The sequence below is a fragment of the Heliconius melpomene genome, chromosome 5, assembly GCF_056956725.1.
Source record: "Heliconius melpomene rosina isolate 202511_hmr_F chromosome 5, ASM5695672v1, whole genome shotgun sequence".
Classification (NCBI taxonomy): domain Eukaryota; kingdom Metazoa; phylum Arthropoda; class Insecta; order Lepidoptera; family Nymphalidae; genus Heliconius; species Heliconius melpomene.
Window position 1 is genome coordinate 5,101,549 of NC_140393.1, and position 15,895 is coordinate 5,117,443.

Sequence of the window (15,895 nt, forward strand, 5' to 3'; positions counted from 1 at the left end):
ATCTAGTTATGCAGTTAAATTTAAATTTTGTATAACATAGTTTTGATCTTAATATAAATCTTTTCACTTTAATTAATAGATAATAATATCTTAAGAACTTACTCAGTACTTGTAGCCAAGATGGGTAAAGATCAGAGGCAAGCAGTGGCTGTGGCAAAGCACGGAAGAACTCTTTCACTAAGGCGGCGACGAGCAGCACCGGCGCGCGGTCCAACTCGACACAACCTTCCGCCCATGGACCTAATGCGTCCAACTGTAATGTATAAATATTTAAATTTTATAAACAGTTTATTACGTTAAGTATATCATTAATATCACAAAAATATAAATTTTTTGGACAATATATACCAGCATTTTTTCAGTTTCTCGCTATAACTCGCATATATCAGGATAGGCAGCCTAGTGTTATAATAGTATTTAAGACACGTCGCTTCCCACTTCCCCCGCTTTCCGTCAAATTTTTGAAACATCGCATGATGAATGGCGGAATTCAACGCCGCGTTTTGACACGAGAATATATACATATCCTAAAAAATGTCATATACTCTCACATACCTTATCTCTCAATAATCTAAGAGCCTTCGCGTTCGCACTCCTCCTAAACACGCCGTGCGTGAGGGGTGCGGAGGCGCGCAGGCGACGCAGCGCGGTCAGCAGCACGGGCGGCGGCGTGCCGTTGCAGAGCCGCGTGAGCGCCACGCCGAACAGGCGGCCGCCGCGGCGGAGGAGACGGAGACCACGACCGGGAGCTGCACCACTAGATAATACAGATTTATTATTAGTTTCTTTTTATTAATATCATACTTTTTTCAGGATATAGCAAGGGAACTTAGTATAAAGACACCTCGTTTAATATTTTTCAGGATATTACGGGTTAAGACATGCAGGGGAACTAAACGCCGTGCGTTATATATCCCAGTAAAGCGGGGAAATGTCAATAACTTATTTTTCAGAGTGGGGATCCCACGGCGTCAGGACATTACTAACAATTAAGATTATTTCATATTTAAATCTTTTTCATTATAGCAGATGCTCACCTTTTCAATCCAACATTCTTCTTTCTTAACTCAAACACTAAGCCGCACGGATTGTTCTTAGCGTTAACGTGTTCTAAATCAAAACCATCTTCATTTGATAGCGTTTGCCTTATTCGGGACATCTAAAAGAATTTATTATCGTTATATGAATTGTATATTTATTTAAATCTTAACCTTATGAGAATTTAATAAGAAATCGAATTTATAATATTTAAAAGATCAATCACCTGAACAGCATGTGGTCGCTCTATACCGTGCAGAGGGGAAGGTGGGGCATCGCGTCCCGTTCTTACGTACAGCGTGAAATCTCTTGCCGCTCCCCATCTCCCCTCGTCCCTTTCAGTCTCCCCTTCAGGTTCTCCATCTCCTTCTCCACCGTTAAAAACATGGAGTGCTTGTCGTACTACACACCGAGCGCTCATCTCAGGACTAATGGAGACGGTTTTGCACTAAAAAAATATTAAAATGATAAAAATTATAATAATAGTATTTGAAGTTTCAATAAATATCAAAAAATAAATTTAAGTTTGTAAAGTTTCTGCAACATCACTGAATACTAATTCCAAATGATTTCTTTATTTGGCATGATCTGAACAAATGCTTGCCATATATACATTCGCAACATTCACTTGAGTCAGATAGTGCGTGATGAAAATAACAATAACAAAACTCAGGATGTGTGGATAGGAATATCCGTGAAAGTGAAACGAATGAAAGTTTTAGTTTCCCAATATGACAGTGCTAGTACGAGAGTTACCGATATGTAAAATTAGCAAAACTTTTACTTTAGACTTACAAATTCTATAGAGCTCGCCGGATCCTTATAGAAAATTTGAATATTTGTTGACTTGGGTTCCGTCGCCAGCTGGGTGTTTAAAGCATTTTGTATTTTCCTAAAAACAAAAAAAATTTAAAGTTTTAGTTGTTATTTTTTAATAATATTTTTATTAAATATTACTCTGATATATTGAATACATACCTGTGCCAAGTATCTCTAGCAGCTTGCGTTGGGTATGTAGCGAGATAATTAGTTATACCAGAGGCAGACGGCCATCCAAGAAGAAAGCCTGTATCATCACTTTCTGGTAAAGATAACCAAACTTCTGCGAGCCTTACACTCTCCTTGAGCTTAAAGCAGTTCGTTCCTCTAGATTTGCCAACTAAGAGTAAGTCACTAAAAAGAAATAGATGGCGGTCTAACGGTGGGGCGGTTGATCCGAAACATATAATTGGACACAATTGGACTGGTGCTTCCATGATGAAAGTGCGTGGCGATAAGGCTTTGCTACTACCACTAACTGAACCACCAATATCCAAACTTGGCCGCTTGCGCAGACTCTTTGATTTCTGAAATTGAAACATTTATTTCATGAAATAATTTTCAAATTTTAATGACATTTTAGATAAATAACAGTGAATATATTAAAAGTACGATTACTATCATAGTAACATAATTAGATTTCACAGCCAGCTACCTGTCCATGGTGCGAGGCGAGAGCGGCGGGTGCGTCAGCGTCGTGCAGCGCGAGGTAGTCGTGCGGAAACAGATCTTGGATTCGCTCCAGGTCGGAGAGGCGCGCTGCACGCCGCCTCGCACAACCTCCGCCTACCAGACGTTCATATTGCGCCAAACGTTCAATCTGAAACAATTCAAATTTAATTAATATAATATTTATATAGGGGCACAATGATGTCCAATAAATATTATATGAGGTTTATATAATATTTATTCATAGTAATCCTTAATACATTTTAATATGTTGGAATGTGCCAGATGTAATGACTGCAGGTAAAAAAAATAGTCTGGAGTAATTTTTATATTTATTTATTTCAAAAATTGTTCTCATCGAATGGCGGATAAAAAATAAGGTTTATCAAATAAGTAAATAAATTGCATTGCATTTATATGAATTTCGATTGCTGGTCTGCCATAAAGAAATAAATGTACTAGTAGTAGACCAGTATCTGGTGCCTGCGGTACATGTTGATATATGGTATGGCGATATTTCAACTATGCTTTAGCTCGAGGCATTTGACTATTACTTCAAATTACGCTACTACTTACGCTTCCTACATAAATAAAATTCTTATACTTAATATAATGCTATTCGTGGCACACTGGTTGTGGGTTTGATTTCCACTCGGACGAATGAATCATTATTTATTAATATTTTCATTTTTCGCTCTGGCACTAAAGCAAAAGCCCGACGTAGAGATCCACCCTGCCTCGAACAATTCGGCTCAAAATGGGAAAGGGAGTGTCCTAACACTAAATTCCCTCAGCCAAACCTGCTATATACGAGGAACAGCGTGAAGCTGATTAAATTTTTAGCTTAGCAGTTAATATTATTTGAGCAAACAGATATAAAGCGATAAGAACGTGAATAAGACATTTAATTTCCGTTGAGTTTTATGCTTCATTAGCGTGTGGTATTGTAACTTAACGATACTAATCTATATTCTAATGGCATACGGGGTCCTGAAGGAGACTTCCCGAGTGCACGACGTTCCCTCGAGCGTGTCCTCGACAAAGCCACTGTATTATAAGGTAGGCCGTGAGAATTTTTACTATTCATTGTATGCATCTACAATTTAAAATTATTAACTGATGTTATATCGAAAGGGTGCGTTTCTATTATTATTATTGTTATTTTAGTTACGTGTTTGTTATTTAAATTTAAAAAAAACGTTCTAAAAGAAATATGTTAGACTAATATCAGCTTTAGCTGTATCCCGCATATAACACAGTAGGCAGATGGAACCTAGTGTTTGCCGAATTCTGGAGATATTTTTAGTGTGGCGTGGCGGAATTCAACGCCGCGTTTTGCCTCGACAAAACAAAAATATACTATTACTACAACGGGAATACCAAAATATAGATATAAATGTAAAAAATATAGTCTGAGTACACATACAGTTTGTATATGAACGGACGGCGCACAAAACGTTTGCATTTGACCTGTGACTAATGAAAGACATCAACGGGATTGCAGTCATTACGTTTTCTAAGAACGGTGCTATTCCGCTTATCATCATCGCAATAAATTATAGTACACTTGAGATGTTCATTTGTTTGTACATTTTGACTATTAAAAGCCGTTGCAATTACAATAGACGAAGATTTTTTTATGGTGAATTTAAAGAACGTAAGTTTATATAAAAATTGTTTGTTAATGATATTAATTATAATTTTTAAATAAATATAGTAGTTTCTAATACATAATTTATATCAGATATTTGACGAAATGCAATAAAAGTAAGCGAGATGCAAATAAATAATATTAATGTAAAGACAAAAATGCGGACACAAAACATGTATGTATTTATTTCATTGAATTATTTTTTTTAATTCTTATTACTATAACAATAAAGTTTAAATTATAAGATTTTTTTTCGGTTGTCAACCATAACATGCCTCTATACGAACGGACAAGCCCGTTACATGGTCCAATTTGTGCCGATTACATCAACACACATGATAAACTACGAGTACGTTGGTTACTGATAACAACTAATTTACGATTATTATCAATGTAGGACGACGTTTGCCGTGATATATTTTAATCGTTTTGGAGCTATCGCACTTTCTTTGAACTAGGGACAGACATACATACCTACTATTTTTATTTTTACTATAGCTAAACATTTTTATATACATTATATATAAGTACATTAAGGTCGCACAAGAAATGTTTTTAAACGCAACAGGTTATTGTAGGTTCGATTTCTACTGCAGAAAATGAGGTATTTAATATTTTAATTTTCTCGCTCTGGTAATGAGGCAAAGTTAGAAACCAATGCGAAAAGTGTGGAATGGGAGACTTAATAAGAATAAAGTATTAACACTAGGTTCCCGGGTTCTCTCTGCCAACCTTGATGCCGAAATACATTGTGAAAACAAAAAAAAACATATATAAAGTATTCATGTATTACTAATATCTTTAAGTTCTTGTGTAATTAAAGGATATTTTTAACTGAAGTACTTAGAATCTACGTTCTAAAAGTCTTAATCCATAACAAAGATATTCAGAAACTCAACAGAGATAAAAAAAAACTAAAGACGGTATTTGTATTGTTTTATTGCTTTAAAAATATTTTGAAACGTTTAGTAAAAGATAAGTGAGCGGAGAAATTAAAAACAATTGAAAGATTACGAAGAATACAGATAAACAAAAGGCTCGACCTATTGTTATATTAGATAAAATTATCTATCTGTATTAAAATTTGGTATGTTTGCTCTGCTATCGACACCTGAATCTGGTCAAGTACCAAGAATTCGGCTTATCAGAGAAATAAGCACGTAAAGCTTATTTCCAAAGCAACACGAAACTGCACTTTCTAAGTCAAATGTTTACTCGGTGTAAGTGGAGACGTCGACGTTAGTTTTTTAGATAACGAGTAAACTGTCCTATAACAGAGATAAACGTGCGCGTGCGCCGCTCGTACTTTATGACCATTTGCTCTTTACAAATTAGTTACTTTGTCGCGTTTCCTGTCCAGTAGACATACTTTGTTTAAGCAATTATCTACCTTTTTAGCTTTAAAACACTATGCAATAAAATATTTTAGTACTTATTATAATACTAGTGGATCCGAACGCGGCTACGCCCGCTTGAACTATACAAATATTTATTAAATATATTTATGAAATTATTTTTAGTTTTCAATAGAACGTACCTCGCGTTAAGCAAGCTCATTTTGGGTGACGTTTTCTAACAACAAACTTTGCAAATCGTTGCTTAGCAACGGTCGCATAGCGACGTTGTTTATTAACATGACGGTATAAATTGCATGTCAAATTAATATGTATATTAATATATTGGTATATATCGAAAATATTACAAATATGAGAAAAAAAAGTATCCTATGTTCTTCCCGAGACCCTCAAGTATCTCTATATGAGTATTTTATCACAATTAAATTAGCGGTTTGGCCCTGATTGCGTAAAATACAGACAGACAGACAGACAGAGTTACTTTCGAATTTATAATATAGGTATGGATAAAAAAATATTATACTATGTTTTGCATTAGTAAAATATCTACATACATATATGTTATATTTAATCGTTTGCGCATTCTAAATTCTTGCCTTTAAAAGCAAGACCGCTTGTAGGTATCCAAAGAATCTAACTGAATAAATTATCTATGATCAATTTGGTTTCTTAGAACCAACAAGTTACTACTGACAAGATACTCGTAGTATTAAGAGGAAGCTGTGAAGGTTTGCCGCTCGAGCTGGTATGTATAATATAATAATTTACTTAGCTTAGCAATGTTACCTTTCACTTTTCTTATAGGTACATAAAATATGAGATGTTGAGAACGCGCCCTTCGAAATCTCATAGATTTTAATAGACTGAGATCCCAGGACCCTAGAACTACGTCATTTTAGCAAAACTGAATTTTGAGGATTAATTGTCTGTAATATAGTTGTAATATATAGCTAAGTTGTCGCTTTTCAAGTTAGTGAGTAGGCATACTATCTTAACTACATATTAGACAAATAGTCCTCAAAATTTCAGCTTTGTCTAAATGACGTAGGTCTGGCGGCTCTGGGATCTTGGACTATAACTTTTGTTGACACAATTATGATATCGCCGAAAGGAGTGGAAAGTCAACACGTGTCTGTTCACGTAACGTTTGTGTGTTCGAGCGAAATTAATGTTTGTTATATTATGCAACCTTTTTATCTCATTAAATAATATTATGGAATCAATGATGATTTTTTAAGTACTATCTATTCTGCTTAATTAATTCTTATAGACGATTGGTTTATCAAATATTAGTAATTTGGAACTAAAATAGTTGTATTGTTGCCTAAAAGTTTTAAATATAAAATTTAAATAAATTAAATTACTCATATAAATTGTGGATGGTAATACAATTTTAATAAAACGAATTTTATTGCAATAACGTTATTGCTTGCAAATGACTTAAGGAAATGAACTGTTTGATGGTTATTAACGGTAATTCAGAGTTGAGAGTTGTAAGTGTTACAGGTATGCAGGCACCAGCAATTAGGATATGATTCACCAGGAATGTGACGCGGCCCCGTACAAATGCGGCCTAGATGGAATTTACATTTGCAAAGAATAATAAAAAAAATACTATTCAAAGTAGTTACAAAATATTATGCATTGAAGTGTTTTTTTCATATTTCTTTAGCGACACGCTGTAACCTAGTGTTAATACACTCCGTTATCCGTTCTCCGTTCTCCGCTTTGCCTTGACATCAGAGCGAAGAAAAGAAAATATTAAATATTTAAGGCCTCAGTTATATTCTTTTTACATTATCAACGACATCACCAAAGGTCAAAATACGATGACCATATATTTTGGGCCATTGTTGTTCCGATGCAACGTAAGCTTGTCAATTCATATTCATCGAAAACAGGCCCCCGCGATACGTAAATGATTGTATCTTTTAAAACTGAATAATATATTAGCATAAAATAATGTTATAAAAAATATATAAATGAGAAAAAATATAAAATAGAATGTGGAAATATCTTAGCCTATATTTGAAAAATAATAGGTGTACTTTAAAATGATGATTGCAAGTCAACAAGTACTTTTTGGAAAGTATATATTAAGAAAATACTTTTAAAATTAAACAAATCTATTTAAGCTAATTATAGAATAAACGTAAATCATATTTAAAGCATTGCGGCAATCTTCGACGGTTGTGAGTTCGATTCCGACTCGAGGGTATGTAAATTTTTCTGCAAATGGAAAACGCAAGTGTTCTAATGGGGACGGAGTGTTTAAACTCTAGGTTCCTAGAATCTCGTTGCCTGATTTAAACTGGTATATGGGGGATATAAGGTAAAGCTTAAAAATAAAAATAAACTAAAAAAAAGTAATGTTACCGTAGAAGGAATTCTCAAAAGGGAATGATGTAGGACTGCGGTGAATCGAAATAATGCATTCGGCCGAATCACGGCGGGAAGGAGGTCATTGACCTTTTTACTTCATCCTCCAATCTCCCGCGACATTGGTTAAAAAGGACAAGAAAAAGTACTTAAAAGAATTTTGTGCGCCAAACAACTTTTTTTCGTATTATTTTTTTTAAGTTAAAAATGAAAACATTGCAGTCAAATTTCATATACCTCTCAACCTACGGGTAAATTGGGTAAGTGTACTCGTTCGTATATTTATATAGCAATCAAGTTAGTACTTATGGACAAATTTAGGGCCATATATTAAATTTCATTATATTTTACTCCAAGAAAGATCTTAATTAAGCACTAATTAAGAAAAACAAAGAAGCTTCATTACAAGTAAGCTATGAGCGAACGCATGTTAATTTAGTCCATGTTTCACTTCCATCTGTGAAAATGTAAAACGAGCTCTTTGTTTAGTGAATAAAAAAGCAGGCAGAGAGAACCTAGTGTTAAGGCTATTTCCCACTTCCCTTCTATTCTTCGTATTCTACTTCCCACTTTTCGTCGATATTTCGAGGCATTGCATTTTGAGTGGCGGAATTCAACGCCGCGGGTTTCCTCAACATCAGAAATGAAAATATAAATTTAAATAAATATTTCATTTCCTCAAGTAAGCATCGAACCCACAACCAGTCTTTTACAGTTACACTTTCTACCGCTGCGCCACGACTGGCCTCAAAGTACTAAACCTAAACTAAAGCAGAAAATAACAAATAGAACATACACCGATTCATATCGATATTCTAAAATCGATTGGCCAATCCCATCGACGAATATCGATTACAATAACGACTAAATAAAATCTTTCAATAACATTTTAATCCACTATCATCTTTACTATTGGTACATACATAGGTTAAACAGACATATATATTGCTTCACAATTAAATGGCAAGCGAGTAGAATACGCACAGACAGACAGACATTAACAAAACAAAATCCATACAAAATATTTCTTTGAGTGACGGCACATCGAAGCTGGTTATGTAATGATTAGAGCAACAATGGACCGAGCGTCAATCATGCGTTTGGAGACGATTTAAATAACTTTAAGGGAGAAAGTAAAGCCTCGAGTTCTAACGAATATCATTCTACGAAGATATATCATTTGTAGGCTTGTTAATTGAGGTAGCCGGGAGACTGCCTTTGGGTGTCTCCGTGGACTGTAGCCCATATTGCAGCACCACCAATTATAATAGTTAATCGTATTGTGAGTCATTTGGTTGAAAGGATGACAGCAGATATCAAAAGCTTCAGCTTATTATTACATAAAAATTTGTTATTACGTAAAATTGATTAGTCTCTAATAGGTTTTATAGCTTGACTATTAACGATGCACTTAAGAAATGTCACATTTTTATGGTTTTAAAGAGTTATGCAATGACGCTGTTCTCGGAAGGCATGGAAATAAATTATCTCCATAAGCCCGAAAAGCTCTTTGGAGTAAAATCTCAATACCGTTAAAAAAATTGAGAGGATTTGTGTCAGATTGTGATACATTGGTTCGATACCCCAGTCGTATTTTACCGTCTGTCAGTGTGAACTTAAAATTATATTATATATAGAAAAAGTTTAGGTAATAACTTGTGACGTCATCGTACAAATAATTAAGACTTTTTAAAATTTATCATTAAGGAAGATCTGTCTGGCGTTGTTTAACGACGCTTATAGTGACTATATCGTAAAAAAACAGCTGTATACCGCATATGGCAGAGTAGGCAGAAGAAACCAAGTGTTACAACACTCCGTTCCCCATCTCCGTTCCGCATAATTTTTCGAGGCATTACGGGTTGCGTGGCGAAAATCATCGCCGGGCTCTGGCCTTGACACCAGAGCAAAGAACTGAAAATATTAATAAATAATAATTCCCCCGAATGTGAATCGAATCCACAACCATCGTGTTCTAACTACATATATTATAATATAAGATTTGTTTAATGAGTAAGAAGTTGCTAAGAAGCAATAAAAAACCAGTAAACTATCAGTAACTCACTGTTTCCCGCTTTCTCCTTGCGCAACGATGTTTTCCAATAATTTACTTTACATCATCAACTGCTGTCTATATATGTGACTCAAACGTTGCCCGTTTACTCTAACATACGTCAGGCTCTAAATTAAAGTTTAGAAGTGTTAAGCCTAATATTAGGCCAGTCGTGTCTGTAAATGCCACTGGTTTTGGGTTCGATCCCCATTCGAGGAAATGAAATATTTAATATCATCATTTCTTGCCTCTAGAGCGGAAAATAGAGAACGTAGTGTCTTAACTCTAGGATCCCACTGCCTACCCTCCTGTGTAGGTGACAAAAAAGCTTTACAAAATAAAGTAGGTTGTCTGATGATTAAAATGTTATTGATAAGGAAATTTATTTTATATGTTTCTATTGTCCCACTTTTCTTTATTACATAATACTTTACCGCAATAATCAATTCACATTAGATATATTTTGATAGATTAAAATGTCGACGACTTTTGCTCATATAAATAATTAGTGGTTGTTCCTTTCTAAGTAATATTTTGTATTTTATTAAGTTTTTTTTATATATAAAAGGTGTTTAAATTTTTTTATAATTTTAAATTAATTTAAATAAGTCATTAATAATATTTTATGATTTAGACTTTCAATTTTAAACAATGTTGCCATCATTATATAGAAAAACCTACCATTGTCAACTACAAAAGACATGTGAAAGAGAAAAATTAATTAGTTACTAGTTCTGTGCACCGTTCGGACAGGTGTATTCCTATCATAAATAGATTCACATTTTGTTAAAAAAGTTGTTTTGTCTTTAGCCAGGTGTAAATTGAAAAATAATAAAAGTTGGTTATTTTAAAAGTAATAAATTTTCCAATATTTCTTAAAACAAAACATTGATAGGATCTATATGGAATTTCAATATTTTTAAATGTCTGTATAAGTAGTAAGAAAATCTGCTGAAAGTTACTTAACTTTAACTTAAATAACCATACTAACAATTAAAATAATCATATAAATAGTCAATATAAGAATTATAAAAAATACTAATGTAAATATGCTAGCTAGCACACTGTTACACGCTAATCTAATGAAACATCATAAAATTCATTACAAAAAAAAACGTAAAATGGGCTCAATTTCTTTCGATAACTATTTTTCTTAATCAACTAAAATGAGAATTTACTTGTGACTCATGAAATTTATTAACTAAAAATAGTCATAAAGAAACTAAGTAAAAAAGGGGGGATATAAGTATAACTTCAAAGTGACGTTAAATTTTACAAGTAAAAGAAATGTTTTCAATAGATCACTATATAAAAAACAATATTAGTCTATTGCTAGTCCATTAGTTGTCTCATGCATTATCAGAGGTGTGGTATGCTCCTATAAAACCGACACGTACATATTACAAAATTCTATTACATTCTTGCGACTTCTTCAAAATGGTAATTCAAAAAGTTACAATTGTTCTATTCTTGGGTCAAGGAAAGAGAATTTAAGTATGGGGATGGAGATATATGAGGGTAGTGACGTTAATTAACGATTTTAGGACGTGATGATAGAGAATAAAAATAGAGATGTGCATTCTTTAGGAGTACGGTGGCTTTGTTGTTGTTTAAGAAAATAAATTGAAATTTTTGTATATTGTTTTTATAATATAGTGGTATATTGGTTATTAAAGTAATTATAGCATATATATTATTTTTACATTTTCAGCTTTTTTGTCGTTATTAAACACTTGTCGTTCAATTTTCTTCTTCTTTTATATGAAAAAAAATATATTTTTATTGTTAAGAATATGAGGTCGTTCTAACTTCTAGTGCATATGATCAGAAAACTCGATACAAGAATATTGGTTGCATATTTTACACTGCAATAATATCTATGAATCCGCAAAGCGTCGTGCGTTTTTAGTAACGTTACTTCCTACGTGATTTCATTATATTTTTGCTGTGTGTGGGAATCGCCTAGGATGCACAATGACGTCGGCCGTATTTGAACTCGTCGATGGAGAATGCACCAACAGACGGTGTTCCGTGAACGCAGAACAATGGAAGTAATTTTGTAATGCCTACTTGCCAAGTATGACGCAAGCTTGCATCTACATATCGCTGTCATGTTCATAGATTTAAGCTTATAAACAGGCAGACAATTTTAAATATATATAATCTTGTACGCGCTTGAATTCGCTAAATGACTATATTGTTTTTAAATCGGCGTAGCATTTCAATATAATGGTGTTGGTATTAATATACAAACCATGTTCCTTAGCGATTTGATGTAAGAGAATTACAATGAATTTGAATGAGAAACATCCGAACAAAAAACTTCTGATAATTGAATACCCCATCGATTTCTCATATGGAAGTTATTTACAAAAGATAATGTTTAAAGGCTTCCTGTTATTAAAAAGCAATATGAAAAGTAATTTAAATTTGAGGCCTACAGCTACTCCAGGGAAGGATATATTAACGGATGTTAAATTAATAATTAATATCTAGTCTCAACACGCAATGCCTCCAGAATTCGGTAGAAAGTAGGAGAACGGAGTGTCTTAACTAGGTTCCCTCTGCATAAAAATCTACTAATATGAATAATAGTATTATTTCTTATATTCATTATAATATCGACATAATTGGAACATTTTATGTTTAAGTTTTACTACTCAAGGAAACTTCTATTTGTAATCAATTCAAACTAGCCATAGTTCATAGTTAAAACGTTCTTGACACGATTAATCAACCGAAGAATGACAAACATTAGGTTTTTATACTAAACTTTTAACATTTTGTAAATAAAATATTGATATTTATGTATATTCTAATAGTAACTTTCCCATAACTAGATTTAAATGGAAAATTACGAATATTAAAAAACTAAGCTTTAATTTTATATTAGTTATATATACTATTATATATACTTAAAACTTAATAGGCCCTTTTACGTATCGCATAGGAAAACAATAAAATATTTTCCTTAATATATTTATATCCATCCATGAATTCTGATAAGTTACTTAAAGGAGTCACGATCAGAATACCTTGGAGGAATATTAATTGATAGCCACCGCTTATACTATACATACAAAACAAGTAATGATATTTACCAATTTTTTTTATTATTTTATGGCTTTTGAAAATAACATACTTTCATATTCATAAAAATTAAATAATATTTCATAAAAGTCATATGTGTTTTTAATTTAAAAATTCGAACCATAAATCATTGGGGCATATAATAATTAGATCAATAGGTTAAACTAGATCTCGATCGAAGTGATTATATAATGAAAACCAATTTAATGTGACTCCAAAACCGTAAGCGATTTCTGTAGAATTCTTATTATATAATATTTAATAAGGAGTTCAAACTAAACGAAAGCTTTTGGATTAGACCTTTTAAAATTTTAATATACTGTTTTCCACAAATATACCAATTCTCGTCATATTTCTATACTTATTTTAAAATATAGCATTATTTAATGTCTATCTCAAGATGTTCGTTGTTGGTAGAATCTGATAATTTGTGTACCAAAGATATCATAAAAGTTTTGATAGGATTTGATTTAAGTGAGAATTAACCCACTGCATCACTGCGAAAAGTCAAGCACCCTCAAACCTTCACCACCTTCAAGATTTTTATAATAAAGAATATCTATCCTTTTAACATCGTGAATAGTTGCCTATACTTTGCTATACTAGGCTAAATCCTGATATTTAATACATAAACTTGAAAAAGGAATGAAAATCGAATAGTTCATTCCTTTTTATGAATATCCATATTCTTCATTGATTTATGTATTAAATATAAGGATTTAGCCCAATACATCAACTCTCTGTTGCTGTTACAAATAAATATTCTTTGTTAAATTCCCTATAATATTCAATTCCATAAATAATCCTACAAATATGAATAAATGGGTTAAATACCCAGTAACACCACCCTGACGTTTGTTTACTTGAAGGTGTTGACTGACATTTCTTAAAAGGAAATTAAGATAATCAACTGAAGTTGTTAAAAGAAATATAAGCTGCATAACGACCGACTGTTAATGTAAACAAAACACATATCAACACTAGCGTCGTTACGTTTAGGATTCTAGAAACATGAGTCTAATTGTGCAGTTTTATTAGAAATGAACATGATCACAATTATTATTAAGAAACTTTAGAATAAGAGACTTCCTATAAAGATAGCTTTAATAAAAGCATTTTTTAAAAATTATTAAGCCTTGTAAATATATTTTTTAAAAAGGGCCATGGCCGCCTAATTATTGAGACATTGGAAGTGGTGGAACTTAACGCTGCATTTAGCTTCGGTGCCAGTGCGAAGAAATGTCAATTATCAATCATTCATTTCCCTGAATGATAATCAAACCCACAACCGTCGCGTTTATAATCACACGTTTGTGCCGCTGTGCCACGTCGGCCTAAGGATAAAGAATTTGTAACAAGAAATACAACTTACGCTTAAGTGTCTTAAAAGCAAGCGATTTTTTTTTTCTCAGCACAGGTCAAGTACGGAATATATAAGTATATTAATTAGTAATAAATAAAATACTGTTCAACAACCATTAACTTTTAAACGGATGACTAAATTTCAAGGTGGACATGCACAATTAAATAAATAATAAATTTTCTTACCAAGACTAAGAAAAAAATATATTTCAATTTAGTTTTGTTTTGTTTTTTGTCTATTGTCATATTTCTAATGTTTTCTATTTCAATTTAAGAGAATCATCACTTTTTTTATATTAAAAAATGCGATTATTTAAGATAAAAAAAAAAAAACTTACATGCATCATAAATATCAATCACGTATGAAGGTAGTCCAATAAAAAAGTCACTAACACAACTGCATCGTACTGCGGGTCACCTCGACCCTTGTTTCTCAAAGTTTATAGTAAACGTAAAGCCGTGCGTACACACGCCCCGCGCGGTTAGGACTGCGCCGGGGACCGACCGAGAACATGCGCACGCGCACCACTAAGTAAGTAAGTAGTAAGTAAGCTCGATCGTCGATACCACCGTATGTATTGGTACTGGCGACAATACCACTATTTTTAGCAGATGCAGTTCCTTCGTTGATGGACAAGTAAAAAATATACAGGTTAGTACTACACATTTGCCACCATTCCGTCCTTGTCATTTAAGTTTTTGTTGTCGAACTTGTCTTCACAAATATAGAAATGTCCTTGGTTATTTATAGCAAATAGTTTTTTTTAAAACCAATTGTTGTCAAACTTAGCTTGACTACTTCAACAAGTTAAAATATTTCAATTAAAATGGGGTTTTGAAGAAAATAATAATTGTTTAATTATTTTTCATATTATTTTTTTTCTATTTCTATTTTATTCTATTCTAATATGAAATACCTGCCATCTTTATCTTTATATGTGATTTACCCATATAAATTATTATTATTGTACATCGTTAATGTAAGAAGTATTATTTGTAACGAAAGCTTCGTGAATGGAGATTGCGAGCGGCAGTTTAGTGGCACGCGTAATATTTTTTAGGCTGTCTCCAAACGTATGACAGATATAAAAAATAAAATTATATTATTATTATTAATTATTTAATTAAATAAAATTTATAGTAATAATGAAGCTAGTCGAGGTATAGGGGCACAAGGCTATGATTGTAACCGCGAAAGATTCTGGGTTCGATATTCTCCCGAGGAAATGAATTTAATATTTTCATTTCTTCGCTCTGGATTCGAGGCAAAGCGTGACGTTGAGGTCCACCACTCAACACGCAAAGCCTTCAGAATTCGGCGAAAAGTGGGGATCCAGGTGTCTGCGAGATACAGCGTGATGCTGATTGATTGATATTAATAAATAATAGTTTATTCCCTGCCTCCACGAGGCACACCCTGGAGCAGCTAAGTCCGGTAACGCAGGGTCTAGGCTGACTGATCCGTCCCCAAACAAACGA

At 33.0% G+C, this 15,895-nt stretch overlaps 1 protein-coding gene across 1 annotated transcript in view; it reads right to left on the reverse strand.

Annotated features, from left to right (window-relative positions):
• The window catches only part of LOC146539009 (uncharacterized), a 109,254-nt gene that overhangs the window by 2,657 nt on the left and 90,702 nt on the right, over positions 1-15,895 (reverse strand). Inside the window, exons 4-10 of the mRNA XM_085185305.1 lie at positions 2,513-2,677; positions 2,017-2,384; positions 1,834-1,930; positions 1,265-1,486; positions 1,038-1,159; positions 556-757; positions 103-253 (exon numbers count right to left, since the gene is read on the reverse strand). Coding sequence (XP_085041431.1) covers positions 103-253; positions 556-757; positions 1,038-1,159; positions 1,265-1,486; positions 1,834-1,930; positions 2,017-2,384; positions 2,513-2,677 — 1,327 coding nt within the window. The remainder of the gene's footprint in view (positions 1-102; positions 254-555; positions 758-1,037; positions 1,160-1,264; positions 1,487-1,833; positions 1,931-2,016; positions 2,385-2,512; positions 2,678-15,895) is intronic.